The 24,364-nt window shown below is 44.2% G+C and overlaps 1 protein-coding gene across 1 annotated transcript in view; it reads right to left on the bottom strand.

Moving 5' to 3' along the window:
- TNNI3K (TNNI3 interacting kinase) overlaps positions 1–24,364 on the bottom strand; it is a 190,499-nt gene that overhangs the window by 144,478 nt on the left and 21,657 nt on the right. The window contains exon 5 of the mRNA XM_006268959.4: positions 23,118–23,228. Coding sequence (XP_006269021.1) covers positions 23,118–23,228 — 111 coding nt within the window. The remainder of the gene's footprint in view (positions 1–23,117; positions 23,229–24,364) is intronic.

Here is a 24,364-nt window from a genome sequence, read left to right as displayed (position 1 = left end):
GCACAGCCACCCTTCCTGGGCTCCCATCTCTTCAAAACTCTTACTCTGCAGTGCGTCCTTGACTAATTGCCTGAGTTCATTGAAATCAGCTTTCCTAAAGTCTAGCACTTTCACCCTACTAGTTACCTTACCCACTCGATGCCTTATGATGAATTCTATTATTAGGTGATCACTGTCCCCCAGGTGACTACCAATCTGTAGGTCCCCTACCATGTCATCTCCCGTTGCCAATACCAGGTCCAGTATGGCATTCCCCCTAGTGGGACCATGTACCTCCTGCGTCAGATGGAGGTCCTGTACACAGGATAGGAACCTGCATGAATGGTGGGACTTTGCTGTCTGCGTCTCCCAGCAGATGTCTGGGTAGTTTAGATCCCCCATGACCACCGCCTCCCTAGTTTTTATGGTCTCCAAGAGCTGCCTCAGGAGCCCCAAATCTAGTTCTTCCCCTTGGTGTGGGGGTCTGTAGCAGGCCCCTACCACCAAATCCCTTTCTCCTTGACCTCCATGTAACCTAACCCACAATCCTTTTACTTTCTCCTCCTCCGATTCCGTTTTGATAAGGGTTGATGTATATCGCTCATTAACATAGAGCACAACCCCTCCCCCTCTCCTCCCCACTCTATCCTTTCTGTACAGCTTGGTGAGGTGGCAATCCCAGGTGTTCTCTTCAGTGCAAATTTGGTGGTATCTGAGGGTTTGGCTGTATATCACAGCTTTTTTGGTGTGCTTAGGGTGATTGCTGGTTCTGTGCAGATATGTATGTTGGTCTGGGTTTCTTGTATAGTGTGGTCTGTATTTTATCATTCTGGATACTGATCATCATGTCTAAAAAGGAGATGTTGGTGCTGGAGTATTTAAGAGATAGTTAGATGGAGGGATGGTGATTGTTGAATTTCTGATGGAACTCAATCAGAGATCGTAGGTTTTCAGTCCAAATGATGAAGATGTCATTGATATATCTTAAGTATAGCAAGGGTTTGATGGTGCAGTTCTTGAGGAAGTCTTCTTCCAGGTGGCTCATAAAAAGGTTGGCATACTGTGGGGCCATTTTAGTGCTCATAGCTGTTCCCATTGTCTGGAGGAAGTGTTGGTTATTAAAAGTGAAATTGTTGTGTGTGAGGATTTAGTGTATAAGGTCAGTAATATCTTTGGGTTTGTATTCTGATCTGTAATCTTGTTGCTGTAGATATGTAAGGCAGGCTTGGATGCCATCCTGCTGTGGGATGTTGATATATGGGCTGGTAACGTCCATGGTGGCTAGGAGGGTGTTGCTGGGAAGGTGGTCTGTTTTTAAGTTTCTGTAGAAAGTCTGTAGCGTCTTGGACAAAACTTGCTGTGTTGGTGACGAGTGGTTTTAGGATTGATCCAACAAAACCTGATATTTCTTCAGTTAGGGTCCCATGGTTGGATATGATAGGTCTGCCAGGGTTCTCTTGTTTGTGGATTTTAGGGAGCATGTAAAAAGTCCCTGGGTTAGGTAGTGGGGGGATCAAGGTCTGTAGTTTTTCTTGTAGTCTTGTTGGAAAAGATTTGATGGTATTGTTGAGTTTCTTGGTGAAAAGGAGAGTAGGATCTTCTTGTAGTTCTTTGTAGTAGGTGGTGTTAGAGAGCTGTCTGTTGGCTTCCTTTATGTAGTCTTCACGGTTTAGGATGACTATGGCTCCTCCTTTATCTGCTGGTTTTATTACTATTTGGTGGTTAGATCTTCAAGATTCTATGGCCTTTTTCTCTGGGAGAGAGAGGTTGTTTTGGTGGCATGTGTTGCTGACTATTTCATTGTTCATTCTTTCCCTGAAGCAGTCAATGTAGCAGTCAAGGTTAGGGTTTTGTCCACTGTGAGGTGTCCAATCTGATTTTTGGGGGGTTTTTGTGGGTTGATCTTTTCCTGAGTGTTGTCAGAGGATTAGTTGTTTTTGGGAGTGGGTTCAGTTTGGTCATGGAAATATTCCTTGAGGCGGAGGCATCAGAAGAATTCTTCTAGTTCTCCACATTGAAGTATTTTATTAGGGTATTATTCTGGGCAGAAATTTAGGCCTTTAGAAAGGACAGATTTTTCAGTTTTGGTAAGCGTGTGTGTGGAGAGATTGATAATATTTGTGGGTTGGTTGCTGCTTTCAGTTTCATCGAGTCTGAGGTTGGAAGGTCGTAAGGTGTTGGTGTTGTTCCTCTGATGGTTGTTTTGTGGCTGGGGAGCTTGTTCTTGGAATAATTTGTTCCATTTCTTCTTTTTATGTAGGATGAATGTTGTAGAAAGTTTTTTGAAGTCTCTTTGTATCCATTGTATATTATCAGGGAAGATAATTGGATTTCTGTCTTTGAAGTTGTTGTAGTATGTAGTGATTTCCTTCCTGAGTTGGTCTCTTTTGGAGTAGTTTAGGTGAAGTAAATGATTTCTAATTTTCTCTGAAGTTCTTCTGCATAGCTGTGAAGCATATTTGGAGTTGTGTGTAGTAGTCAGAGGGTTGTAGATGTTTAGTCCTTGGAGAATGAAGTTGTGCTTCTTGTATAGGCTTAGAAAATATATGTCGCTATTGAGTTTAGCTTCTTTCTTTTTCATGTTGTTTCCATTTCAAACGGCTGAATTCAATATCTTCCATGTTACAGGGGTGTAGGTTGTAGCCGTGTTACTTATGTCAGGGCAGGCAAAATACAGCCTGCAGGCTGGATCCTGTCGCGGGGTCCCTCCATAAGCCCTGTAGGCCCTGGCTCTCACTGCCCCTCTGCAAGCAGTGCCTTCATGCAGGAGGTGCATCTCTGGTTGCAAAGCAACCACCTCCACCCCAGCCCCAAGCCAGGGAGAGCTAGAGACCAGAAGCCTCTGGCTGGCAGAAGCTTTTGCTGGCAACCCTGTGGCTGTTTCCAGCCCTCCCTCCCTGCCTGAGAGAGTGGGAATTCAGGTAAGGGCCCCACCAGGCCAGGGCAAAGGCCTCCCACTGTGGTAAAGGGTTGGGAGCTCAGGGAGCCTGCACTATGGGGCTGAGCTGGGCTGGCCCCATTCGCTGCCACAATTTGTGGCCAGGGATTCAGGTGGGAGCTGCATGTTATGGGGCTGGGTGGGGCTGGCCCCACATCCTGCCACCATGTGCAGTTGGGGACTGGCTGGATAGGCATCTGGCCCCAGCACTTTTTCCTGCCAAGGCAAGGGGTCAGACTCGATGTTCTGTTGAGGTCTCTTCTGACCCTAGCATCTATGAATCTATGAATGCAGGAGCTGCTTGTTATGGGTCTAGGCAGCTGAGTGGCCGGCCGTGCTTGACACCCCTAGCCTCCCCACCTCCAACATGCTGTGCTACCCCTGGGGCAAGCCAGCCCCTTCCCAGGTGGTGCCACGCATCCTGCCAGACACAGGTGCCTGCTGATGGCAGAAGTTGAGAGGGGCCCAATCCTACCTTTGGAGGAGACTTGCTGCCTGCCCCAGAGGCAGGGGGCTAGCTGCTGCTGGGCTGGGCAGCCCCTGAGCTGCAGCAGGGGCTGGTCCTTTCCTCCATGGAGGTAGGACTCCCTGGGGCTCCCTAGGTGGGATGCTAGCAGGCTGGGTGCTGCCCGAGCTCCCAGGGGCTTGAGCCAACTTTTTGGGAGCTCACCAGCATAGCCCCTCCCATGAGCCCACCCGGGCTTCCAGCACCTCACATACCAAGGTGGGGTTGACATATACTAGACATATAAAAACCTTAACTTTTTTTACAGAAATATGGGGTTGACTTATACAATGTGTCATGTGTCATATCTATTTTATTTGTGCAAGAGTGGGGTTTGTGTTTTAAGCCATTTTTACTGTCCCAGAGCAGCATGAAGAAGTTGCATTGTAAATGAATCAGGCTCTAGCTATTTAGTATAAAATTATTTGTCTTTTCTCTCTGATAAGTGACTCCAACTTTTATACTTCCTTTCTATACATTTTGACCTATCTGTAGCTTTTACTTATCTTTAGGCATATCTTGTACTTGTGTACATGTGCCAGCCAAAGACCCAAATGATTACAAAAATTTACTGAGTTCAAGCAGCTCTTATTTCTTTGACAGATGCAGATTCTTTGCATAGGTTCCACTGTATCTATTATCTTTGTTGACTTCCAATTGGCTGCTCAGAACTAGTCCATATGATGACAATGATGAAAGACTGCACTTAATCTGTTTCCAAAATTAAATATACTTGGACAAGAATTTCCAAACACTAAGGCAGCCAGCAAACAGAATGGAGATACTGAAATATATTTAAGTGCATATTGGCTTCTGTTCTACCCAGGAGAGTACACAAACAGCAACAGACTCTCCCTATGCTTGAAGAAGGGTATTTGTGCCTGAAAGGTTGCAAAGAACAATTTTTCCAACTATTTACTTGGTCTAATAAAAGATATCACATTTACCCAAAGAACTTGAAGTGCAGTGAACTCTTTGAAAGTGTGTAAGAAACAATGACCTTTCTATTTTTATTTAGAAAGTATCAGCTGTCAGGAGTGACAATGTATTTCTTAAGCTGAAAGTCTCTGAATAAATCCTCGTGTTCCTGCCTGCTTTGGAGCTAGGAGTAGGTAATTCCCAGAAACAAGATAAAAACAATTCAGGCTTAGGTCAGATTTTCCCACAGTTCTGGGTCTTTCAGATTTGAAGTGAGGAAGATAGGTTTAGCCTGGTATGATAGGGACCAGCTAGGAATTTTGGATCCAGATTTGAGCATTCAGATCTTGGGCTGTGGTTCTTGTCTTTTTTTAGTCTTGTCTCATATCACCAGCAGCTTGTGCAGAAGATTCTGGGAACTTGCTCTCTTTATTCCGTACTATACTTCTTGACATGTCTGTCAGTCTGTCTTTTTCTACTTCTGGCATCTTCCAAAAAGTATAATGTCAGGTCAGATTTCATAACAAAATTGGTAGCATACTGTCACATCAGATAATTTTTTGCAACTGTCACACCACTTTTTATATATAGCTAAAAGATTTTTATTAAAGGTGGATCAAAGATGAATCTGCTGCCTCTTTCTTATTTATTGCACTCAAAAGATTGACGGGTGCTGAAATTTATTTTGTACCAAAATAGATCATTTCCAAAGTGTAACAAATTCATAGTATAGGATGAAGACATCTGAAAATAAAGATTTTCTGGCTTTAGATATTTTCCAGCTACATAAGAATCACAATTCCATTAAAAAAAACACTTTAATAATATGGAGGTGGCCTATTGTGCAAGCACATAGGATATTTGAGTATAGAAGAAATATTTATTCTTTACATGGAGCTGGAGTAATAAGCAGTATCTTTGGTTTCCACAGAAACACTGCACAGCTTCTTATAAACTCTTAACTAGACAACTCCAGGATCAGCATAACCCTTTGAATGTGAATATAACGTATCTACTTTGCCTGGTATGACAATAGGCTGTTCAATTCTGTGCAAACATGGGACCTTCTTGATATGTATAATCCAACTATTTAGTGTTGGGAAGCAAGAAGATCCCCATGTTCTTTGATGACAGTTCTTGTGCAGAAAATACATTGTCTAGGATGAGGCAACTGCATAGATGTGTAGTTGTATCTACAGATTTCACAAAATGCATTTAAATATTTTTCACTTTTATTTTGTAGTTTATTTGCTTCTTGTTTATTATTGGTCAGTTGATTAGTTAGTGGGTTGACCTAGGCACAGTGCAGATAATGGCAACCTATGGATCTCAGACCTGGTTGGTAGTCAACACAAACTCCACCAAAATATATAATCATAATAAGCTTTCCAATAGTGTCAAATAAGGATTATCATAGGATTTGAATGTAAGTCTCCAGAGGTAAAGAGCTGGTACATAAATATTCTGTAATACTCAATATACAGCTAAATTAATTTAGCCATAAAAACTTGTAATGAATTTAAATTGAGATTCATTCTTAAGAATAGTTAAACAAAGGGATCAGTTTTAGAAAAACTTGCTGGGACCAATAAGACAGCAGCTTCTCCAGGGACAGCACAATAGTTTTTATGAAGCTGTATTGCATAGCATGTGTGTATATGATTTTAGTTTTTTAATTTTGCTAAAACTGCTCCCTTTATTTAATTGTTTTTCTTAAGAATTAATTTCAATTTAAATTCATTTTCAATTTAAATTCCAGATCCTGGCTTTCATGTTTTGAGCTGAAAAGCATGCATCCTACTGGGTCATAGATATGCTATGTTTGTCATGGTCTGTGGCTTTGGCACATGAATTCCAGTTCTTCAAAAAGAACAAAATAGCACTCAAATGTAAACACATTTGAACAAATACCAAATGTTTCAGTAATGATGAGTGATTTTCTTCACAAAAATTGCAGATAAATCTTCATGGCTAGCTGGTACATGGCACTGCTGCTTTGAGTGTCTTCCCATTTGTAGGATTGGCACTGATGCTAGAGAACCTTGTCCATTGGGATCACTGATCTGTCCAACCTGCAATAGGGTTGAAAAGAGGAGCGCTCCCATATATCCATCAATTCCTTCCTAGTCACTGAGGGTCTCTATACATATGCTCTGGGGCGAGTTGCTTGAATTAGAGTGGCTCTCAGAGTTTGATGAGCTTTAGTTAGTGTCCCTGTGCCATTTTGAAATATGGGGACGCTGAAAACATGTGATGCAGAGACTGCTGGAGTGCACTAATTAGCATGCTCCAGTAGACTAGATTAATTGAGTCTGCTCAGATGCATGTTAATTAGCACACAACTGAGCAGAGGTACACAACTGAGCAGAGGTCATGTGTATAGGTACCCTGAAGGTGTAGCAAATTGGACCATAGGTTTTCATCAACAGTTTCTTCTCTACTGCTGCTCTTTTAAGTGCTGTTTTGTTTGTTTTAAGTTAGCAGTATTGAGAGTAACTTAGTAGAGGTTCCTAAAAAACAACAAAGAAATGGCTTCCATCAGGCTTTGGTATCTATTGGACCACTTCCCTCCTATAAGAAGCAGCTTCTCAAGCCCTGATAATTAAGTATGGCAATGTGTAAACCCAGAAGGCAGAGTAGATATACACCAATACAGACTACTTATATAATCTTTCACCAAATCAGCATTCCCTATTAACCTCAAACATCATAAGCAATGACTCCATTGACTTCAGTTGAGTCAGGTTGTTTGTGCTGCAGTCTTTCTTTGTTTGAAAATGGGAGATGAGAGAGATTTGACTCAATCTACTAATAAAAGTCAGTGCTTAGAGGAGGAAAGTTTTCTGATTTTAGCCAAAACAACAAAGTAATTAAGAGCTTGAGGTAGCCAGCTTTCTTCTTTTTTCGCATGGGCCAATTTGAAGAAAAAATGCCTTGTGCATTGTTTATCTCCATATCACTTAGTTAGTTAATTGATAAATCATTTAATTTGACAATGTCATACTTTGGTTCACTTTCTTTCTCCTACCTTGGGTTCATATTGAATGGTTAACTTATCCTCCCCATCACAGTCTTCTTTGGAGGAACACAAGAAATATGTTTACCAATGGAATAGACTGGCATAAAATCATTCATTGAGTCAGTGCCTTATGTTATCATAAATTCTGCAACAGCTGCAACCATGATATTGTTTGCAAACCATTATAAAATAAAGATGTATCTAAATAAAAATATGCAGTACATGGCTAAACTATAAAAGGATTATTATTTATTATTTATACATATATCTTGTAACCAAACCTGCCATTTACTATATAGGATTGTGTTACTTATACTTCATTTTTTCTACTTAGACTGCTAATCTCATTTTATATTGTAACCAGCTGCCAAGAGAAATAAAGGGTATGGAAAGAAAGAAATAGAACATATTTTTTGTTTCGTATTGTATGTATTTGTGTATGTGCAGAAATTGCACTTAACCAGTTTCTTGCATTTTGAAAGATTCTGTTGTTTTGAGAAAGATTCTTATGCTCGAAAGTTCACTTATGCTTGAAGGTACCACTTACACACGTGGTAAAGCTGCTTCAACTTATCAGGGAAAGCAAGAAGTAAGAAAAATCAAAACCAAAATATGAAATATCACTAAAGCAAAAGCAGGTGGTTAGAATATTGTTTCCAACACAGAAGAAATTTTAAGTGACATTTCTACATAAAAGGCACATCTACATGTCACCCTACAGCGATGTAGCAATGTGTTATGTCACCATATGGCACACTATGGTGATGTAGCAATCGTATGGGTCTACATGTGATTGGCAGCTATGTTGCTGCAGTGGTACTCTTCCCCAGTATAGCATGCCGCTATGGTGAGGTATCAGTGAAATTTAACTGAACCGTGCACACAGTGCTCACAATGCAGTAACTGCCCATACTGCACCGTACTTTAGCACTTCCAAAAGGAAGTATTAAAGCACAGCACCATGGCAGTGATGTGTCGATGCACCCAAAATGATCTAAGACAGTTTCAGTAATACAAATTGAGCGTTTTTATCTCTCAGCCAAGATCTTAGCAAGGTTAGGCTCCTACACTCCTGCAAGGATCAGGGTTTGTGAAGTATCTGTAACACAGAATAAGTCCTCCTGGACAAAAAATGTCATGGAAGGGTATTATCCCATGGGTGAGGTCAGCAGGAACTTCTGGGTCAGGGAACAGGGGCAGTCGGTCAAAGGACCCTTGCAGGGGCAACAGCAAAACTGTTACCTCTTACTGTAAATGGCTGTCTATAACCTTTTCTGTAATAAAGAATTCTTCAAAATTACAAACCTACAGATCATAGAATCATAGAAAATTTGGGTTTGAAGGGACATCAGGAGGTCATCTAGTGACCCCTTGCTCAAAGCAGGACTATCCCAGCCAAGGCTTTGCCTAGCCAGGTCATAAAAACCTTGTTCCACAACCTTTCTGTTAACCCATTCCAGTGCTTTAGATTTCATAGATTTTTAGAGTTAGAAGGGACCTCAGAAGATCATTGAGTCTGACTCCCTACCGCTGGGCAGGAAAGAGTGCTGGGGTCAGATGACCCCAGCCAGGTGCTTGTCCAGCCTCCTCTTAAAGGGTTATAGATTGTACAGAAAGGACAGGGTGGGGAAAAAGCGGGGAGGGGTTGCGCTTTATGTCAATGAGCAATATATGTCAACCCTAATCAAGATGGAATCCAAGGATGAGGAAGTAGAAGGATTGTGGGTTAGGCTACATGGGGGGCAAGGAGGAAGGGATTTGGTGGTAGGGGGTCTGCTACAGACCCCCACATCAAGGTGAAGAAATAGATGCGGGGCTCCTGAGGCAGCTCTCAGAGACCATAAAAGCTAAAGAGGCGGTAGTCATGGGGGACCTAAACTACCCAGACATCTGCTGAGAGACACAGATGGCAAAGTTCCACTGCTCACGCAGGTTTCTAACCTGAGTACAGGACCTCCACCTGACACAGGAGGTACACGGTCCCACTAGGGAGAATGCCATACTGGATCTGGTATTGGCAATGGGAGATGACATGGTAGGGGACCTACAGATTGGTAACCATCTGGGGGACAGTGATCACCTAATAATAGAATTCACCATAAGATGTCGAGTGGGTAAGGTAACTAGTAGGGTGAAAGCTGATTTAAATGAACTCAGGCAATTAGTCAAGGACGCACTGCAGAGTAGGAGTTTTGAAGGGATGGGAGCCCAAGAAGGGTGGTTGTGCCTTAAGGAAACGATCCTTCGGGCACAAAGCGAGACGATGCCCGTGCAGGGTAAAAGAGGGAAAGGGGCCAGGAGGCTTCCCTGGCTGACGGCAGAAATCCAGGGCAGCCTAAGGGCCAAAAGGGGAGCACATAAAAAGTGGAAACAGGGAGAGATCACCAAAGACGAATATACCTCCTCTGCTCATGCTTGTAGGGAGGGAGTTAGACGGGCCAAAGCTACCATGGAGCTGAGGATGGCATCCCAAGTAAAGGACGACAAGAAATTGTTTTTTAGATATATAGGGAGTAAAAGGAAGGCCCAGGGAGGAATAGGACCCCTGCTAAATGGGCAGAAACAATTGGTGATGGACAGGGGGGACAAGGCTGAACTCCTCAACGAGTTCTTTGCCTCAGTGTTCCTAAGTGAGGGGCACGACAAGTCTCTCACTGGGGTTGTAGAGAGGCAGCAGCAAGGCGCCAGACTGCCATGCGTAGACCCTGAGATGGTGCAGAGTCATTTGGAAGAACTGGATGCCTTTAAGTCGGCAGGCCCGGATGAGCTCCATCCGAGGGTGCTGAAGGCACTGGCCGACATCATTGCAGAGCCACTGGCGGGAATATTCAAACGCTCGTGGCACACGGGCGAAGTCCTGGAGGACTGGAAAAGGGCCAATGTGGTCCCCATTTTCAAGAAGGGGAGGAAGGAGGACCCGGACAACTATAGGCCAGTCAGTCTCACCTCCATCCTTGGCAAAGTCTTTGAAAAAATTATCAAGTCTCACATATGTGAGAGCCCGGCAGGACAAATTATGCTGAGGGGAAACCAGCATGGGTTCGTGGCAGGCAGATCGTGCCTAACCAATCTAGTCTCTTTTTATGACCAGGTTACGAAACGCCTGGACACAGGAGGAGGGGTGGATGTCGTATACTTAGACTTCAGGAAGGCCTTCGATACGGTATCCCACCCCATACTGGTGAACAAGTTAAGAGGCTGTGACTTGGATGACTACACAGTCCAGTGGGTGGCGAATTGGCTAGAGGGTCGCACCCAGAGAGTCGTGGTGGATGGGTCGGCTTCAACCTGGAAGGGTGTGGGCAGTGGGGTCCCGCAGGGCTCGGTCCTTGGACCGATACTCTTTAATGTCTTCATCAGCGACTTGGACGAGGGAGTGAAATGTACTCTGTCCAAGTTTTCAGATGACACAAAGCTATGGGGAGAAGTGGACACGCCGGAGGGCAGGGAACAGCTGCAAGCAGACCTGGACAGGTTAGACAAGTGGGCAGAAAACAACAGAATGCAGTTCAACAAGGAGAAATGCAAAGTGCTGCACCTAGGGAGGAAAAATGTCCAGCACACCTACAGCCTAGGGAATGACCTGCTGGGTGGCACAGAAGTTGAAAGGGATCTTGGATTCCTAGTGGACTCTAAGATGAACATGAGTCGGCAGTGTGACGAAGCCATCAGAAAAGCCAATGGCACTTTATCGTGCATCAGCGGATGCATGATGAATAGGTCCAAGGAGGTGATACTTCCCCTCTATCGGGCGCTGGTCAGACCGCAGTTGGAGTACTGCATGCAATTCTGGGCTCCACAATTCAAGAGGGATGCGGATAACCTGGAGAGGGTCCAGAGAAGGGCCACTCGTATGGTCAAGGGCCTGCAGACCAAGCCCTACGACGAGAGACTAGAGAAACCGGACCTTTTCAGCCTCCGCAAGAGAAGGTTGAGAGGCGACCTTGTTGCTGCCTATAAGTCCATCACGGGGGCACAGAAGGGAATTGGTAAGTATTTATTTACCAAGGCGCCCCCGGGGGTTACAAGAAATAATGGCCACAAGCTATCAGAGAGCAGATTTAGATTGAACATTAGGAGGAACTTCTTCACAGTTAGAGTGGCCAAGGTCTGGAACGGGCTCCCAAGGGAGGTGGTGCTCTCCCCTACCCTGGGGGTCTTCAAGAGGAGGTTAGATAACCATCTAGCTGGGGTCATCTAGACCCAGCACTCTTTCCTGCCTATGCAGGGGGTCGGACTCGATGATCTATTGAGGTCCCTTCCGACCCTAACATCTATGAATCTATGAATCTAAAGACCTCCAAGGTAGGGGAGAGCACCACCTCCCTTGGAAGCCCATTCCAGACTCTGGTAGCCCTTACTGGAAAGAAGTTATTCCTAATGTCTGATCTAAGTCTGCTCTCTAACAGTTTGTGGGTGTTGTTTCTAGTTGCTCCAACAGGTGCCTTGGTAAACAGAGTATCTTCTATTCCTTGCTGCCCCTCCCTGATGCATCTGTAGAAGGCCACAAGATCTCCTCTCAGCCTTCTCTTACAGAGGCTGAAGAGATCCAGGTCCCTCAGTTTCTCCTCGTAGGACCTTTCCTGCAGGCCCCTAACCATACAAGTTGCCCTCTTCTGGACCCTGTCAAGGTTATCTACATCCCTTCTGAAGTGCAGCACCCAAAACTGGATGCAGTACTCCAGCTGTGGCCTAACCACCCTCCTTGTGAGTAAATTTTTCCTAATATCAAACTTAAAGTTCCCTTGCTACAACTTGAGACAATTGCCCCTTGGTCTGTTATCTGCCACAACTGAGAACAGTCTACCTCCATCCTCTTTGTAACCACCCCTCACGTAGTTGAAGGCTGTTATTAAATCCCCCCTCAGTCTTCTCTTTTCTAGATTCAATAATCCCCGTTTCCTCAGCCTCTCTTCATAAGTCATGTGCCCCAGCCCCCTAGCTTCCTAAACATTTTCATTGCCCTCTGCTGGACTGTCTCCATTTTGACCACATCCTTTCTGTAGTGGGGAGCCCAAAACTGGACATAGTACTGTACTCCAGATATGGCCTCACCAGTGCCAAATAGAGGGGAATAATTACTTCCCTTGATCTGCTGGCAATGCTCCTACTACTGCAGCCCAGTATGCTGTTAGCCTTCTTTGCAACAAGAGCAAGATACTGGTACCAGAAGTAAAAGCACAGAAGTGGAAGCAAAGCATGCTTGAAGACCCAGTGAAAGACGTAATACATAGCTGTTACAGAGCCTGAAAGACTGAAAGTAACTCCCCTGCTGCCATTGAGAATCATGGGAAATGTTGAAAATGCATGGAAAAGATTCAAACAGCAATTTGAGCTATATATGAAAGCCACAGAGGCAGATAAATTAGAGGAAGAGCAAAATATTGCTCTGCTCTTAACCATTTCAAGCAATGAAGCATGGGATGTGTATAATACCTACCATACATAGGGAGAAAGTGGGGAGGGAGGAGAAGAAAGCCTTGCAGAAATAATAAAAATATTTGAAGATCATTGTGTTTCTAGGAAAAATATTACTTATGTGAGATATATGTTTAGGAAGAGAACACAAAAAGAAGAGGAAACAGTAGAAGAATTTGTCCAAGACCTAAAAATAAAGTCAGTTCTATGAATATGGATCATTTATAGACTCTCTCCTTAAAGACCAGATAGTCTTGGGATGTTATAACAATAAAGGGTATGAGCAATTAGTAAGAGAAAGGAACCTGACATTAGAAAAGGCAATGTGTATGTGCCAAGTTGCAAAACAAGCAGAAACTCGAATAGAAACCCTAGAGAAAGACATGGAAAAAATTCCACTATGTTCCCTCACTAATTTATCAAAACAAAAGTCCACCTAAATTAAGCTGGCATGCACAGTCATGTGGAAGTAAAAAGCAATGTCAGTGATGTGGAAATTGGCATGAATATAGAAAGTGCCCTGCATTTGAGCTCGAATAAACTCAACCATTTGCTAAAGTGTTCAGAGAAAGTAAGAACGTATATACAGTAAATATAGACACAGACTCCAGTGAAGAGGAAGAGCTGTTTCTAAGCATGATTCAAGAAGAGCTCAAAAGATTGGCTAATTAAAATACAGAGTTACAACAGAGAAGCAAAGCTAATTCCACAGTTAAAAAACAAAGAGCATGCCAGCTAGTTAAAGCTAAAGTAAACAAGGAAGTGTCATCTCACTCATACTTGGTGATCATAGATGAAGGAAAATTTTAAGAAGGAGTTGAAGACATCTCAAAATACCTCACAATGGGCACATCTGCAAGAGATGCTTACTGCGCAGTTGACTAATTAATTGCATAGTAAACATCTCCACGTCTACACATGCACTCCTATTAGGGCCACGGAACTAATAAACTCCACAGCAGGATAGCACTTCTAAAATACAAATGCTACCCTGCCATGGAGTGTTTCTGTGTGCAGCAACACATGTGCAGATGCTGCCCTGGCTGGCTGGGGCACCAGGTACTTCAGTACAGGGCTAGCCAGCTGGCAGTCCTCACGCTGAAGCACCCTCATACCCCAGCCAGCTGCTCTGCAGTATTCTGACTGAGCTCCATGTGCTTTGGTGTGGCTGGCTGGGGCACAAGGGTGTGTCAGTGCAGGGGCTGCCTGCTGGGGGGGCTGCCTGCTGGCTAGCCCAGCACTGAAGGGCCTTTGTGCCTCAGCCAGCCCCTCCGAAGCATGTAGAGTCCAATGGGAGTAGCACTGGGCTGGCAGGCTGACTCCTCTGGTCCCCTGCCAGCCTGAGCTTCTCTGACTAGGTTCCACGTGCTGCTCCTAAATAAATGTCAGAGCCATAAACTCCAGAGTTTATCCATGTGCATTAAATACATGTGTAGATGCACCCAATGAGGATATGAGTGATATAGGAACAGACACACCAGTTGAAACTAAGGGCCTTGTTACATGTTATTTTTAGGTGGTTCCTGGAGCTCTTAACTCTGGGATTGTCTACATGCAAACACCTTTAAGTGGCTTAAAGCATTCATTAGATAGCTGAAAGTTACACTACTCCAGGGCAGGATTATCTATAATCTGCACAATCCAGCTCCTGTTCCATTAATGTGTGGCCACTTCCCACAGATGTCCCACCCAAGTTGAAGTCCTCCAGTATCCCAGGATGCAGTGGCTCTTTCTCCACCCTCCCATTCTGTGTGGACACCATGCCTCCCTTGATCAGCATCTTGCCATAAAGGCAATGTGTGGCAGGGATGATCCCTTGCTTTCCCTCTCTTTGGTGAATCCATGCTATGGTTTCTAATCAACTTCTCCTCCTCCAAGTGCTTAGAAATGGATTCCTTAAGGACCTGCTCCATGATTTTTCCAGGGGCTCAGGTGAGGCTGATGGGTTCGTAGATCCCCAGATCCTTCTTCCTCCCTTTTTTAGAAGATGGACACTATATTTTCTCTTTTCCAATTGTCTAAGGCTCTTCCAATCATCACGAGTTTTCAAAGATAATGGCCAATGGCTCTGCAATCATGCCAGCCAACTACCTCAGGACCCTTGGGTGTATTGTGTCCAGCCCATCGGACTTGTACACATCCAGCTTTTCTAAACAGTCCCTAACCTGTTCTTTCACTACTGTTGGATGCTCACTTCCTCCCCAAACTGTGTTACCACTGCAGCAATCTGGGAGCTGATTTTGCCTGTGAAGACTGAGATAAAAAGACATTGAGTACTTCAGCCCTTCAGCCTTTTCTGCGTCATCTGTCAAAGGAGAGTCTCACCTAACTGTGGTGTTTGCTGCTGCTTCTGCTGCCAGGGTTAGCTGCCTGCATAGTGCCTTGCTCAGATGTGGGGCTGGGGAGGGTGGGTCTTTGCACTCTGCCTTGCAGGGGCTGGGATTTGTTCCATGCACCCTTGCCTGGCTGCACCTGCTGGGGTGTGGGCTCCCTAGGACCGCCATCTTTATGCCCCCTCCAAATTAGTGCCCAGGGCTAGTGCCCTTGTTTCCCTGCTGTAGTTATGCTACTGAAAAAGTGGCTTGTTCTTAATTGGGTAAATTACTGCAAATTAAGCAGGTTGTGAATGACCTGGTTATGAATGATCTGGGTTCTACTGTGTTTAATTACATCTAACAAATAGTTGCTATTCATAAGTAGCGGGCTTGCCTTTTGGAGCTTGGGTTGAGTCCCAGACTTGAAATATCGCTGTTTTGATTGGTGGAGCCCATTCACCAACCAGGAAGCAACAAGAAGAGTTAAGTCACACCCCTTTCCTGAGGGGAGGGGGAGAGGAGTTCCCCCCCAACTCTTGGACCTGATTGAAGACTGCAACACTCAGGTCCGGAAGACTTCAGGGGCAGAGCCCTGGAGAGTATAAAAGGAGCTGTGTGCCCAGCATGGGAGAACACAGCTGGGACAGAGAAGAGAGAAGAGCAGGGCTTAGAAGAGCTGAGCTGAGCTGAGCTGAGCTGAGCTGAGCTGAGCTGCTCAGCAGGATGAAGCAGTAGCCCAGAAGCTCCCCTGAAGACTTCCATCAGTGGGGAATGACAGACGGCTCCAGCAGCTAGGCTCTCAGTTTGCAGCATGGCGCACAGTGTCCAGACTCTGGGAGCTGCGTGAAGTGGCTCAGGTTTGCAACATCTGGCATGCAGCCAGAGATACGGTGCACAGGCCAGTGCACAGAGTAGGACCTTTGGAGCACTGGGGCGGCTCAGGTCCTCAACCCTCGGAATGAGGCTGGGAGCTCAGTGCAGGAGGCGCTGCATGGAGGGTCTGGGAGCGGACCGAGCCTTGTGCTGCATGAGGCAGCCCTGGCCTTCGACCCACAGCAAAAGGTTGAGTTCAGGGAGCCAGATGGTGCTTGGGGTACTGAGCCAGCAGACAGGACCAATCCAGAGGCCCCAGAAGCCCTGCATAGAGGAGCCTCATTCCAGGGGACAGCGACTTCCCTGAAGCCCAATGCAGGCGAGAGAGCAGCTTGGTGCAGAGGACGAGGGCCACCCTCCAGGCCTGGGAGTCATGAATTGCAGGGAAAAGAGGATTCCCACAGGGGAGGGGGAGTCCCCCCTGGTTAAATAAAGGCTCCTGAAAGTGGAGGTCCCACTGGGAGGGCCCCCGAAAGTTACCAGCTTCCTTGTAGGGCTTGGGAAAAGCCCAAGGGCATTTTGGTTTCCCCTTGGGATTAAGTTTATCTTTGGGGTTTATCAGTTTCAGATCAGATACTTACCTGTGACTTACCTGTATCTGGAGCACTGGTATAAAGTTTTATGTCATTTAGCCAGAGGGTGTTGTTTATGTTACTTGTTTAGATATCTTATAAATATATATATATATTGTACATATGTTTATATCCATGTTCCTTTCCCTTGTGATAAGTTAATGTAAATAAAGTTGTATATAGTTAAGTCCCCTGACTGTCCTGGCCTGGTTCTATAGGGACGGAGGGAAACTTAGTGGTCTGCAGTCCCCACCCCACTCCACCCCACCGCACACCTGCCAGCTAACAATCCCCTTCAATTGGAGAAGGGGAACATATACCCGAGTTACCTGGGCTGCACATGTACTCTGCATTTGGAAAAAAAAATTAAATACCTTACATACTGGTGAAATTCTCAACCAAACATCAAATTTCCATGTATATCATATGCTTCTATGCCCATTAAGCTTATTTTGAAGACCCACTTGGAAATTAAGTGGTACAAAAAATCTCTGCACGAGGCTGAATTACATTGATTAGTCCATAGGAGCATGCTATACTGCAACAGAGCACCAACATGATTTATTTTATCACAAAAAGCCAGAGTGAAATGTGGAAAATACACACAAAATATACTTTGATTTATTTAAAAATAGATAAAATCAAATCCTAATCAGTGGAAAATCTTGATTAAATCAGCCTTTCCTCTAGATCATGGTTCAAAACACTCTCAGGTGTTAAATCAACTTGCAACAGCCTATACAGCTATTTAGGTCCAGGGCCTGAAAAGCTTAATAATACTTCTTCAATTCTGTAGAGGTACTACTTAGATGGCATCTTCCCTAGCATCATCAATAAAGATGATGCACAGCCCAGTGTAAAGTAATTCACTAAACAATTCCCAAAGAGCTCCTTTACTCCAGGCTATGAAACAGAAGGAGGATGCCTCTTCTTGGATGTCAGAGTCTTAAAGACTAGTGACAAGGTAGTCAGTGGTGCTGATATGACAAGGACAATGCTTCAAGTAGATATATGTGCAGATCTGCCCACCCCAAGTCCATAAAAAAGGTTTGATTATGAGACTATCTAGCAAAACATGACCCTCATCCTGCATGGAGATCCAGGCTAGTCAAGGTAGCTGTATATGGATACAGACTGTCATAATAGGAAATCTCTGGGCAATATTGGGGCACCGATATGCTAGAAAGGATATTCTATGATAGGTTTACTTGGCAAAGTATCGACTATGAATAACCCTCACTAAAAAAAAACACAACCAAGCTATAAATAACTAAATCTTACATCCGGCATAATGACAAACTCTTTGCTATGAATCAGAAAGTCTGATTTTATGTGCAGTCTACTTTTCAAAAGAGAGAAACTTTTTAAAATTCAGATGGCATCCTATAGGTTACACATTATATGCTCAAGAAGATTAATGAAAGTAGCCAAATCCGTAAATGACTTGATGTCCCCAGCAAGACAAAATGCCATTCTGTATATAAGATTGTTCCCAAACAATACAGTTTTCACACATGAGTATGCTCTATTCAAGATACAAAGATCATAAAAGTTTTAAGACTACTCTTAACATGACTACTATTATTCCTGCACAAAACAATTACCTATAATTTTTACATTTTACATGGATGTTCTTTTTCGGAGCAGAAGACATTTACATTGAGCAAAATTAAACTTACTTGACTAATGAAGGGAATGATATGATGCCTTACAAGCTTAAGAATGCAATGCTACAAAATGAACACCAAAAACAATCCCTCCTTCACACCTGGTGAAACCTCCCCACCTGAAATGCCAACTTTGAAACTAAGTATTTAATGTCAGTCTTGCTCTATTAACATGCGTCTCCATTCACAGACTTAAACAGCTGCCTACAGATGCTGCAAATTGATTTGTCCCCTGATAACTGTTGGAATTGCTGACTGAAACATTGAAGAATAACAGCTTTTTAATTGAGTTTTCTTGTGTGACCAACTGTAAAGTGCTTTATTCTTTTTTCACTCTGTCACATCTACAGAGATTGTAGGGGTAACGTCAGGCTTTAGTATAACTTATCTTCATGATTTCTATTGCTAACTCCCTATCAATCAGTGCTAAAATAACCTTTGGAGCTATTCTCATGTTGTATGTGCCCTTTTAACTATCTGGAGCAGGATTGGCCAGCCAGGATTGGGTGCCACAAGTGGCAGGGGCAGCCTCTTTATGGGGTACACAGCGGATCAGGGAGGGGACAGGCAGCACAGTGGTAGATAAGGCAGGAAACAGAAAGCAGAGAAGCTGATTGGACAGGGAGCACAGGGCTGGGAGCAGAAAGCAGAGTAGTAGGCCAGGGAGATGAAGGGGATCAGCGTGCCACTTGGGAAGGGTGCAGGAATAATTTGTGGCACAGGTGCCAAAACAGTTGGTCACCACTGATCTGGAGGATGCAAAGCCAGGAAGCCATAATCAAAGTCTACATTGGCCCTTGCTGGCCCATGCCTTTTACTAAAGTAGTAAAAGAAGGTTGCAACACCACAAAACACCTTGCTTGTCAATACCAAAGTAGGAGGCATGGGAGATTAGGTATTCAACACAGCTTAAACTTTGCAGGGGAGAAAGTGACTAGGGTGTGTTAATGTTAAGCCCACCTAGTAGGCAGCCTTTGACAGCTCTGATCCTATAGGTTGCAATCAGAGTATGAAATTGTACAGAGCTTGGGACTTGTTTTGTGACATGCAATTTGTACCATCCCATGACAAGATAATAATGATGATGATGACGATGATGATGATGAGGAGGAGGAGGATGTTTGGAGATCCCAAGAGAATCAAAGCCCATTGTGCTAAGTGCTGCATATACCCAAAGTTAGACATGCAGAGCCAAATTTTCAAAGGCACTTAGGTATTTAAGGATGGGAATAGGTGTGCTTAGAAGCATTTGAGCAGGTCAAGTGACTGTCTTCAACTTATTTCAATGGGATTTACAGTTGTTTCTGAAAATCTCACTAGGTGCCTATCTGCATTTTTTAAAACCTAAATACCTTAGACAATCCACTTTACAATGTAAGGAGACAAGCAAAAGAAACAAAGGGTGAGGCGGTTGGGGAAAGTAATATATCTCCCTAAGTAAAGTAGTAACAACTTTCATCAAATATCTTTTAGCACCCTGCCCCAACCATTTAAGTCCTGGCTGATTTTGGGTAGATGTAACAGAAAAAGTGGATCCCATGAAACTTTCTCTTGAAATGGAGGAAGTTTCTCTCTTTTTTTCCAACTAAAAATAATAGTGGCTTTTACTTCCTTCTTGCCTCTGCCCCCTCCTTAATTTTACATAGACCACTGTTGTGTGGCTGTGGGACTGTGCTTACAAGCAGGCCATGGCACAGCCCCATGGCTGTGCATCGCTGCCTGACCCTCGTGGAGAACGGGCCTGGCCCGACCTGGCCTGGCGCACCTAGCTAGGGTGCACCTTTGGACAGAAGCCATGAGTCCTGGAGTCATGTGTCCTGGTTTTGTCCAAAGGCATGTGTGACAGGGAACCCTAACCTTGTCACGAGGAAGAAGGTGCACCCCTGTAAGGCCAGAACCTTCTAGGCAAGGAGGGCTGGTGAGGAAGGGGTTAACTGCTGAACGGGGACAGCTAGCCAGCTGACCGGAAGAGGCAGGACTATAAAAAACACTGGGTTGAATGGCAGTGAGGAGGTCAGCAGCCAAAGGGGAAGCAGTGCCCCTGAGAGCTCCAGGAAGGAGTTTGGGGAGTGGTCCATGGCAGGAAGGGGGAAGCTACCGAAGCCCCTGCGAGATGACGACTGCATCCACAACCAGGACTGTAGCCGGTGGTGTGGAGCCAAGACAAGGAGAGAGTTCATGTAAGCTGACCCGCTGCGTTGATTGAGCACGTGCAGTTATTATTATTATTTTGTTTTTGGGATTATTGAACACACCAGAGATTTGGGTGAGGCTATTAGGGGACAAATGAGGCCTCAATTTTGGGGACCCGCTCTGGAGTGGGAGCCCTGGCGCCATTGAGGGCACAGCTTTTTGGGGGACACAGCCCCAGTGCCAGTGAGGTGCAGAGGGAAACAGGGCTGCAGAGAGTCCGAGTGCCAGTAAGAGCGCAGTTTTGGAACAATTTAAAAAAGGCCAGGGAGGCTTGTTGCACCTGGGGGTGCAGGTATATATTTTTTCTATTATTTTTGAGTGGTGGGGTTGTATACTGGTTTTGAACTTGCAGCCCCCTGGTTATGGGGCCAGGGCCCATGCCTCTGGGCCAGGGAGTACTGTGCTCCAGAAAGGAGCAGAAAAGGGGGCCACGAGCCTCCAGGCACTGGAAAGAAAAGCTAGAGCTCGGAGTTGAACCCTGCTTAGTGGGTTTGGATGGGAAGGCCTAGCTAGAGCAAAAGGGGTCAGGCCATCCTAGGAGAGACCCCGACATACCCAATATAATAGGCAGTCTCCCGCTTGCATAAAAATTTCCATCAAGATGTGGCAGGCGAGATTAGGGCGGGACAGAAGAATTCCAAGAGGGCTACAAGGGTACCCCCATGTAAGGCGTGGATGACCAGGAAGATGGCACTGGGGAGGGCGACCTGTCACAGCATGCTAGCCAGGCTGGGTTGGGTTGGGCCAGGTCCATTCTCCCCACAAAGACTGTGGGTCAGGCAGTGCTGCAACAGGCATGGCCCAGCTGGCTGCTGCTGCCAGCATCAGAGGCTGTGCACCGCTGGGGGTGGGAAGGCAGGGGGGTGTGTGGCGGCCCCCCTCAAGCCCCGCTACAAACCCCACATCCTTCCACATTCCCTGCCACTTCCCACACCCCCCACAAACCCCCATCCCTCCACCACTCCCCACACATCCATCCCACACCTATAAACCCCTTCAAAAACCACACAGCTCCCCAACCCCCCCTGCCACTCATTCCCTGCTTACCTGGGACAGCACCCAGGACTGGGTCACACCACAGCCTTGTCCTGCTTCCATTTACCTCGCATGCTAAGGGCACGTGCTGGGGCAACAGAAGCACCATAGAGACACTCTGCCTGGATACCAGAGCATCTTTCTGAAGAACCCACCTCCAGGTTGCCTCAGGGCATGGTCCTGGACTATGCCTTGCCCCACTTTTTTCCCCATGGATATATTTTTTTTGATACCTGAAATCCAGGTATCAAATTTAGAGCCTGTGCAGCAAATATGCAGTACAGGGAACATTTTTTCATTCTCAGCATGCCTCTTGTGGTGTTTCAAACTGGTTTGACATGCTGGAACAGGCACGTGCATGCTTGTCTGGGCACACCCTTAGTGTCTTTTGCCCTGCACCCTGCTCATCCATATAGTTTCCTTAAGAATACTTACCCACCAAAATTATATTTGCCTCAAATCCAGGTCAGATCCATTCCTGTACCAATGACAGCTTTACTATGTGTAAAAGTATCAGTTACACAGTTTAATATTTCAGGGCCTTTAATGACTAGAAATGGGAAATTCCCAGATTTCCAATGGCTCTGAAGCTCTGAAGTGTTGACATCTTTATATACAGAAGATAGTATAGCTCAGCTAAACTTCATGAACTAACTGAAACAAAAAGCTACAATGCTAAAATTGAAACTGTATCTATAACTTACCCTTCGTTGCAAGCACCACCAAAAATCAGAGCACTAACACTTGGAAAGTGTGACAAAATTGGCTAATTATATTTGGAACTGTAGAAGCAACAAGCTCTGGCAATACTCTCTTCTGAGCACCATCTTGGACTTGCTCTACTTTTGAAAGCTGTTCTATTTTGCTCTGTTGTTTTGCAACCCTTGCCTACTCTGCCCTATTTAAGGAAACTTGAAGTTTTTGTTTTCATAAATTAATCAGTCAATACATTCGATCTGAACAGAGGACAACAGCTTTGCTTACCTGATTTAGCCAAAGGGATTGAGAATGTAAGTAACTGTGCACTTACTATGCTTGCGATTGCGAGCTCCCTTATAAAGGTAATCCTGCACCTGTAATATTAAATACTTGAAGATATATAAAATAAATTAAACTGAGTATGTCATTGCGAGAGCAATATAAGTAAGATGTTCTGTCCCTTGGATCCCTAGAGGACAGTCTCAAGAGAGGTAATACATCTCTAAGCTGGGAATCTTTGCCTCATTTCTGAGTAGTTACCACCACCTTCCAGTCTGAGGGGAGAGGATATGAGTGCCTCAGAGGCCCCCTCCACAATACACCTGGGAAGGAGACAGTGTCTACCTGAGCTTATATATGATTATATTTTACTACAAAACTATTATTAAACTGTTTAAATATAAAAAAGGAATGGCACTAATTATCAACAAGACTTTAACAACATTTTATATAAAGGGTAGGAGCTGTATAGATACCCATAGCATAAATACATAGGTGTATATTCTACATAAAAACATACATCCAGAAACCATTTTTAAATCCTAATCACCTTTTTCAAAGGTGTTCCAAAGTGCCAGAAGTTTAATTTTATTGACCTAATGATATGCTATTATGTCTATCTATCAACCAGTAACATTCTACAAGAAAATTGAGCTAAATGTGTCGTTCATGTTCATCTTTTTCTAGATACAAAAGGAAAAACATACCTCATGATGACCAGCTATTGTAGCAATATGAAGGGCAGTAAGTGCTCCATATCCAACTTGCTGAATATCAGCTCCACCATGCATCAGTGCTGTTAAAAGTTCTGCATTGTCCTGAAAGGTCCACAGAATAAACTTTTGCAAAGCTGTTTCTTTTTTTGATTTTATATGTTTACATATCACTCAGCCTCAAAAATATTTTAAATGCTTGTACGGCCTGTTTTAAATGTCAGAAGCATTAGTGTCAAGCATAGAAAGACATTCTATGAAGGAAATCCCACACCTACGCAGAACTATGTGCTGAATATCAGATTTGTGAGCTTATTATTTAGCCTAGGTCTCCATGTTGACAATATATTGTGCTAAAGTTCTGTTATTTCTTATTTGAGGTATAGCAATGGTGATGGAGATCAGAGTAATAATACTAAATGTAATTTTCCTGTGACTTTTAAGTTCACTTTATACATAGTCTATTGAGAGTCACAATGTCCAGGCAAGGCAGATATTTTTAAACTCAGTTAACAACTGGGCAAACTTCAGCACAAAAATATGAAGTGGTTTACCTGGGGTCGATGGAAGACCAAAAATAGAAGTCAGGACATCTATTTCCCAAGCTGTTTTAAGTGCAAAACTACATGTGCCCATATACTGAGCTGGCTTCTCAGTTAACTCCACAGAAACTATCATGATTTAAACCTACTGCTGTTCTGGCTCTGACTGTCAGCCCAGCCTGAAGTTGAAATGTCTTTAAATGACAATTCTATATCCAGTAGCAGTACACACAACACAACAGCACAGGAGGTACTTGAGCTATTATTATCAATACAGCCCCTCTTCCTAGGTTGCATATAAAGATTGGTATAGGTCAGAAATTAATCACTATTATAGACAGAGCTCTGAAGAAAACAACTCCTGGTGCATGTAACTTTGCTCATGTTAAAAATATATATTTTTTCAGTACCTTAGAGAAATGATTTACTTTTGCATGAGGCTCACAGATACAATATCATTTTAAACCAACCTCCCTGCCAAATTTTAATTCTAAAAATAAAACCTGAAAAAAGATAACCTAAGCTAGGTGTTCCTTAGAGAGATCCCTTCCAAGTGATAGCTTAGTCCCATCTTCTTAATTCTTAGTTCTGCTTTGATCCCATCAAATCTCACAAGTTAATCTGGCTACAGCCCAAATGAAGTCAGTGAATGTCATTAAAAAGTCATCCTTTATCAACACCTTCCAAATCACGGTGTCT

Source organism: Alligator mississippiensis, chromosome 5 (assembly GCF_030867095.1).
Source record: "Alligator mississippiensis isolate rAllMis1 chromosome 5, rAllMis1, whole genome shotgun sequence".
In the NCBI taxonomy this organism is placed as follows: Eukaryota; Metazoa; Chordata; order Crocodylia; family Alligatoridae; genus Alligator; species Alligator mississippiensis.
Note: the sequence above shows the minus strand (reverse complement) of the source record. Positions and strands in the feature narration are given on the sequence as shown.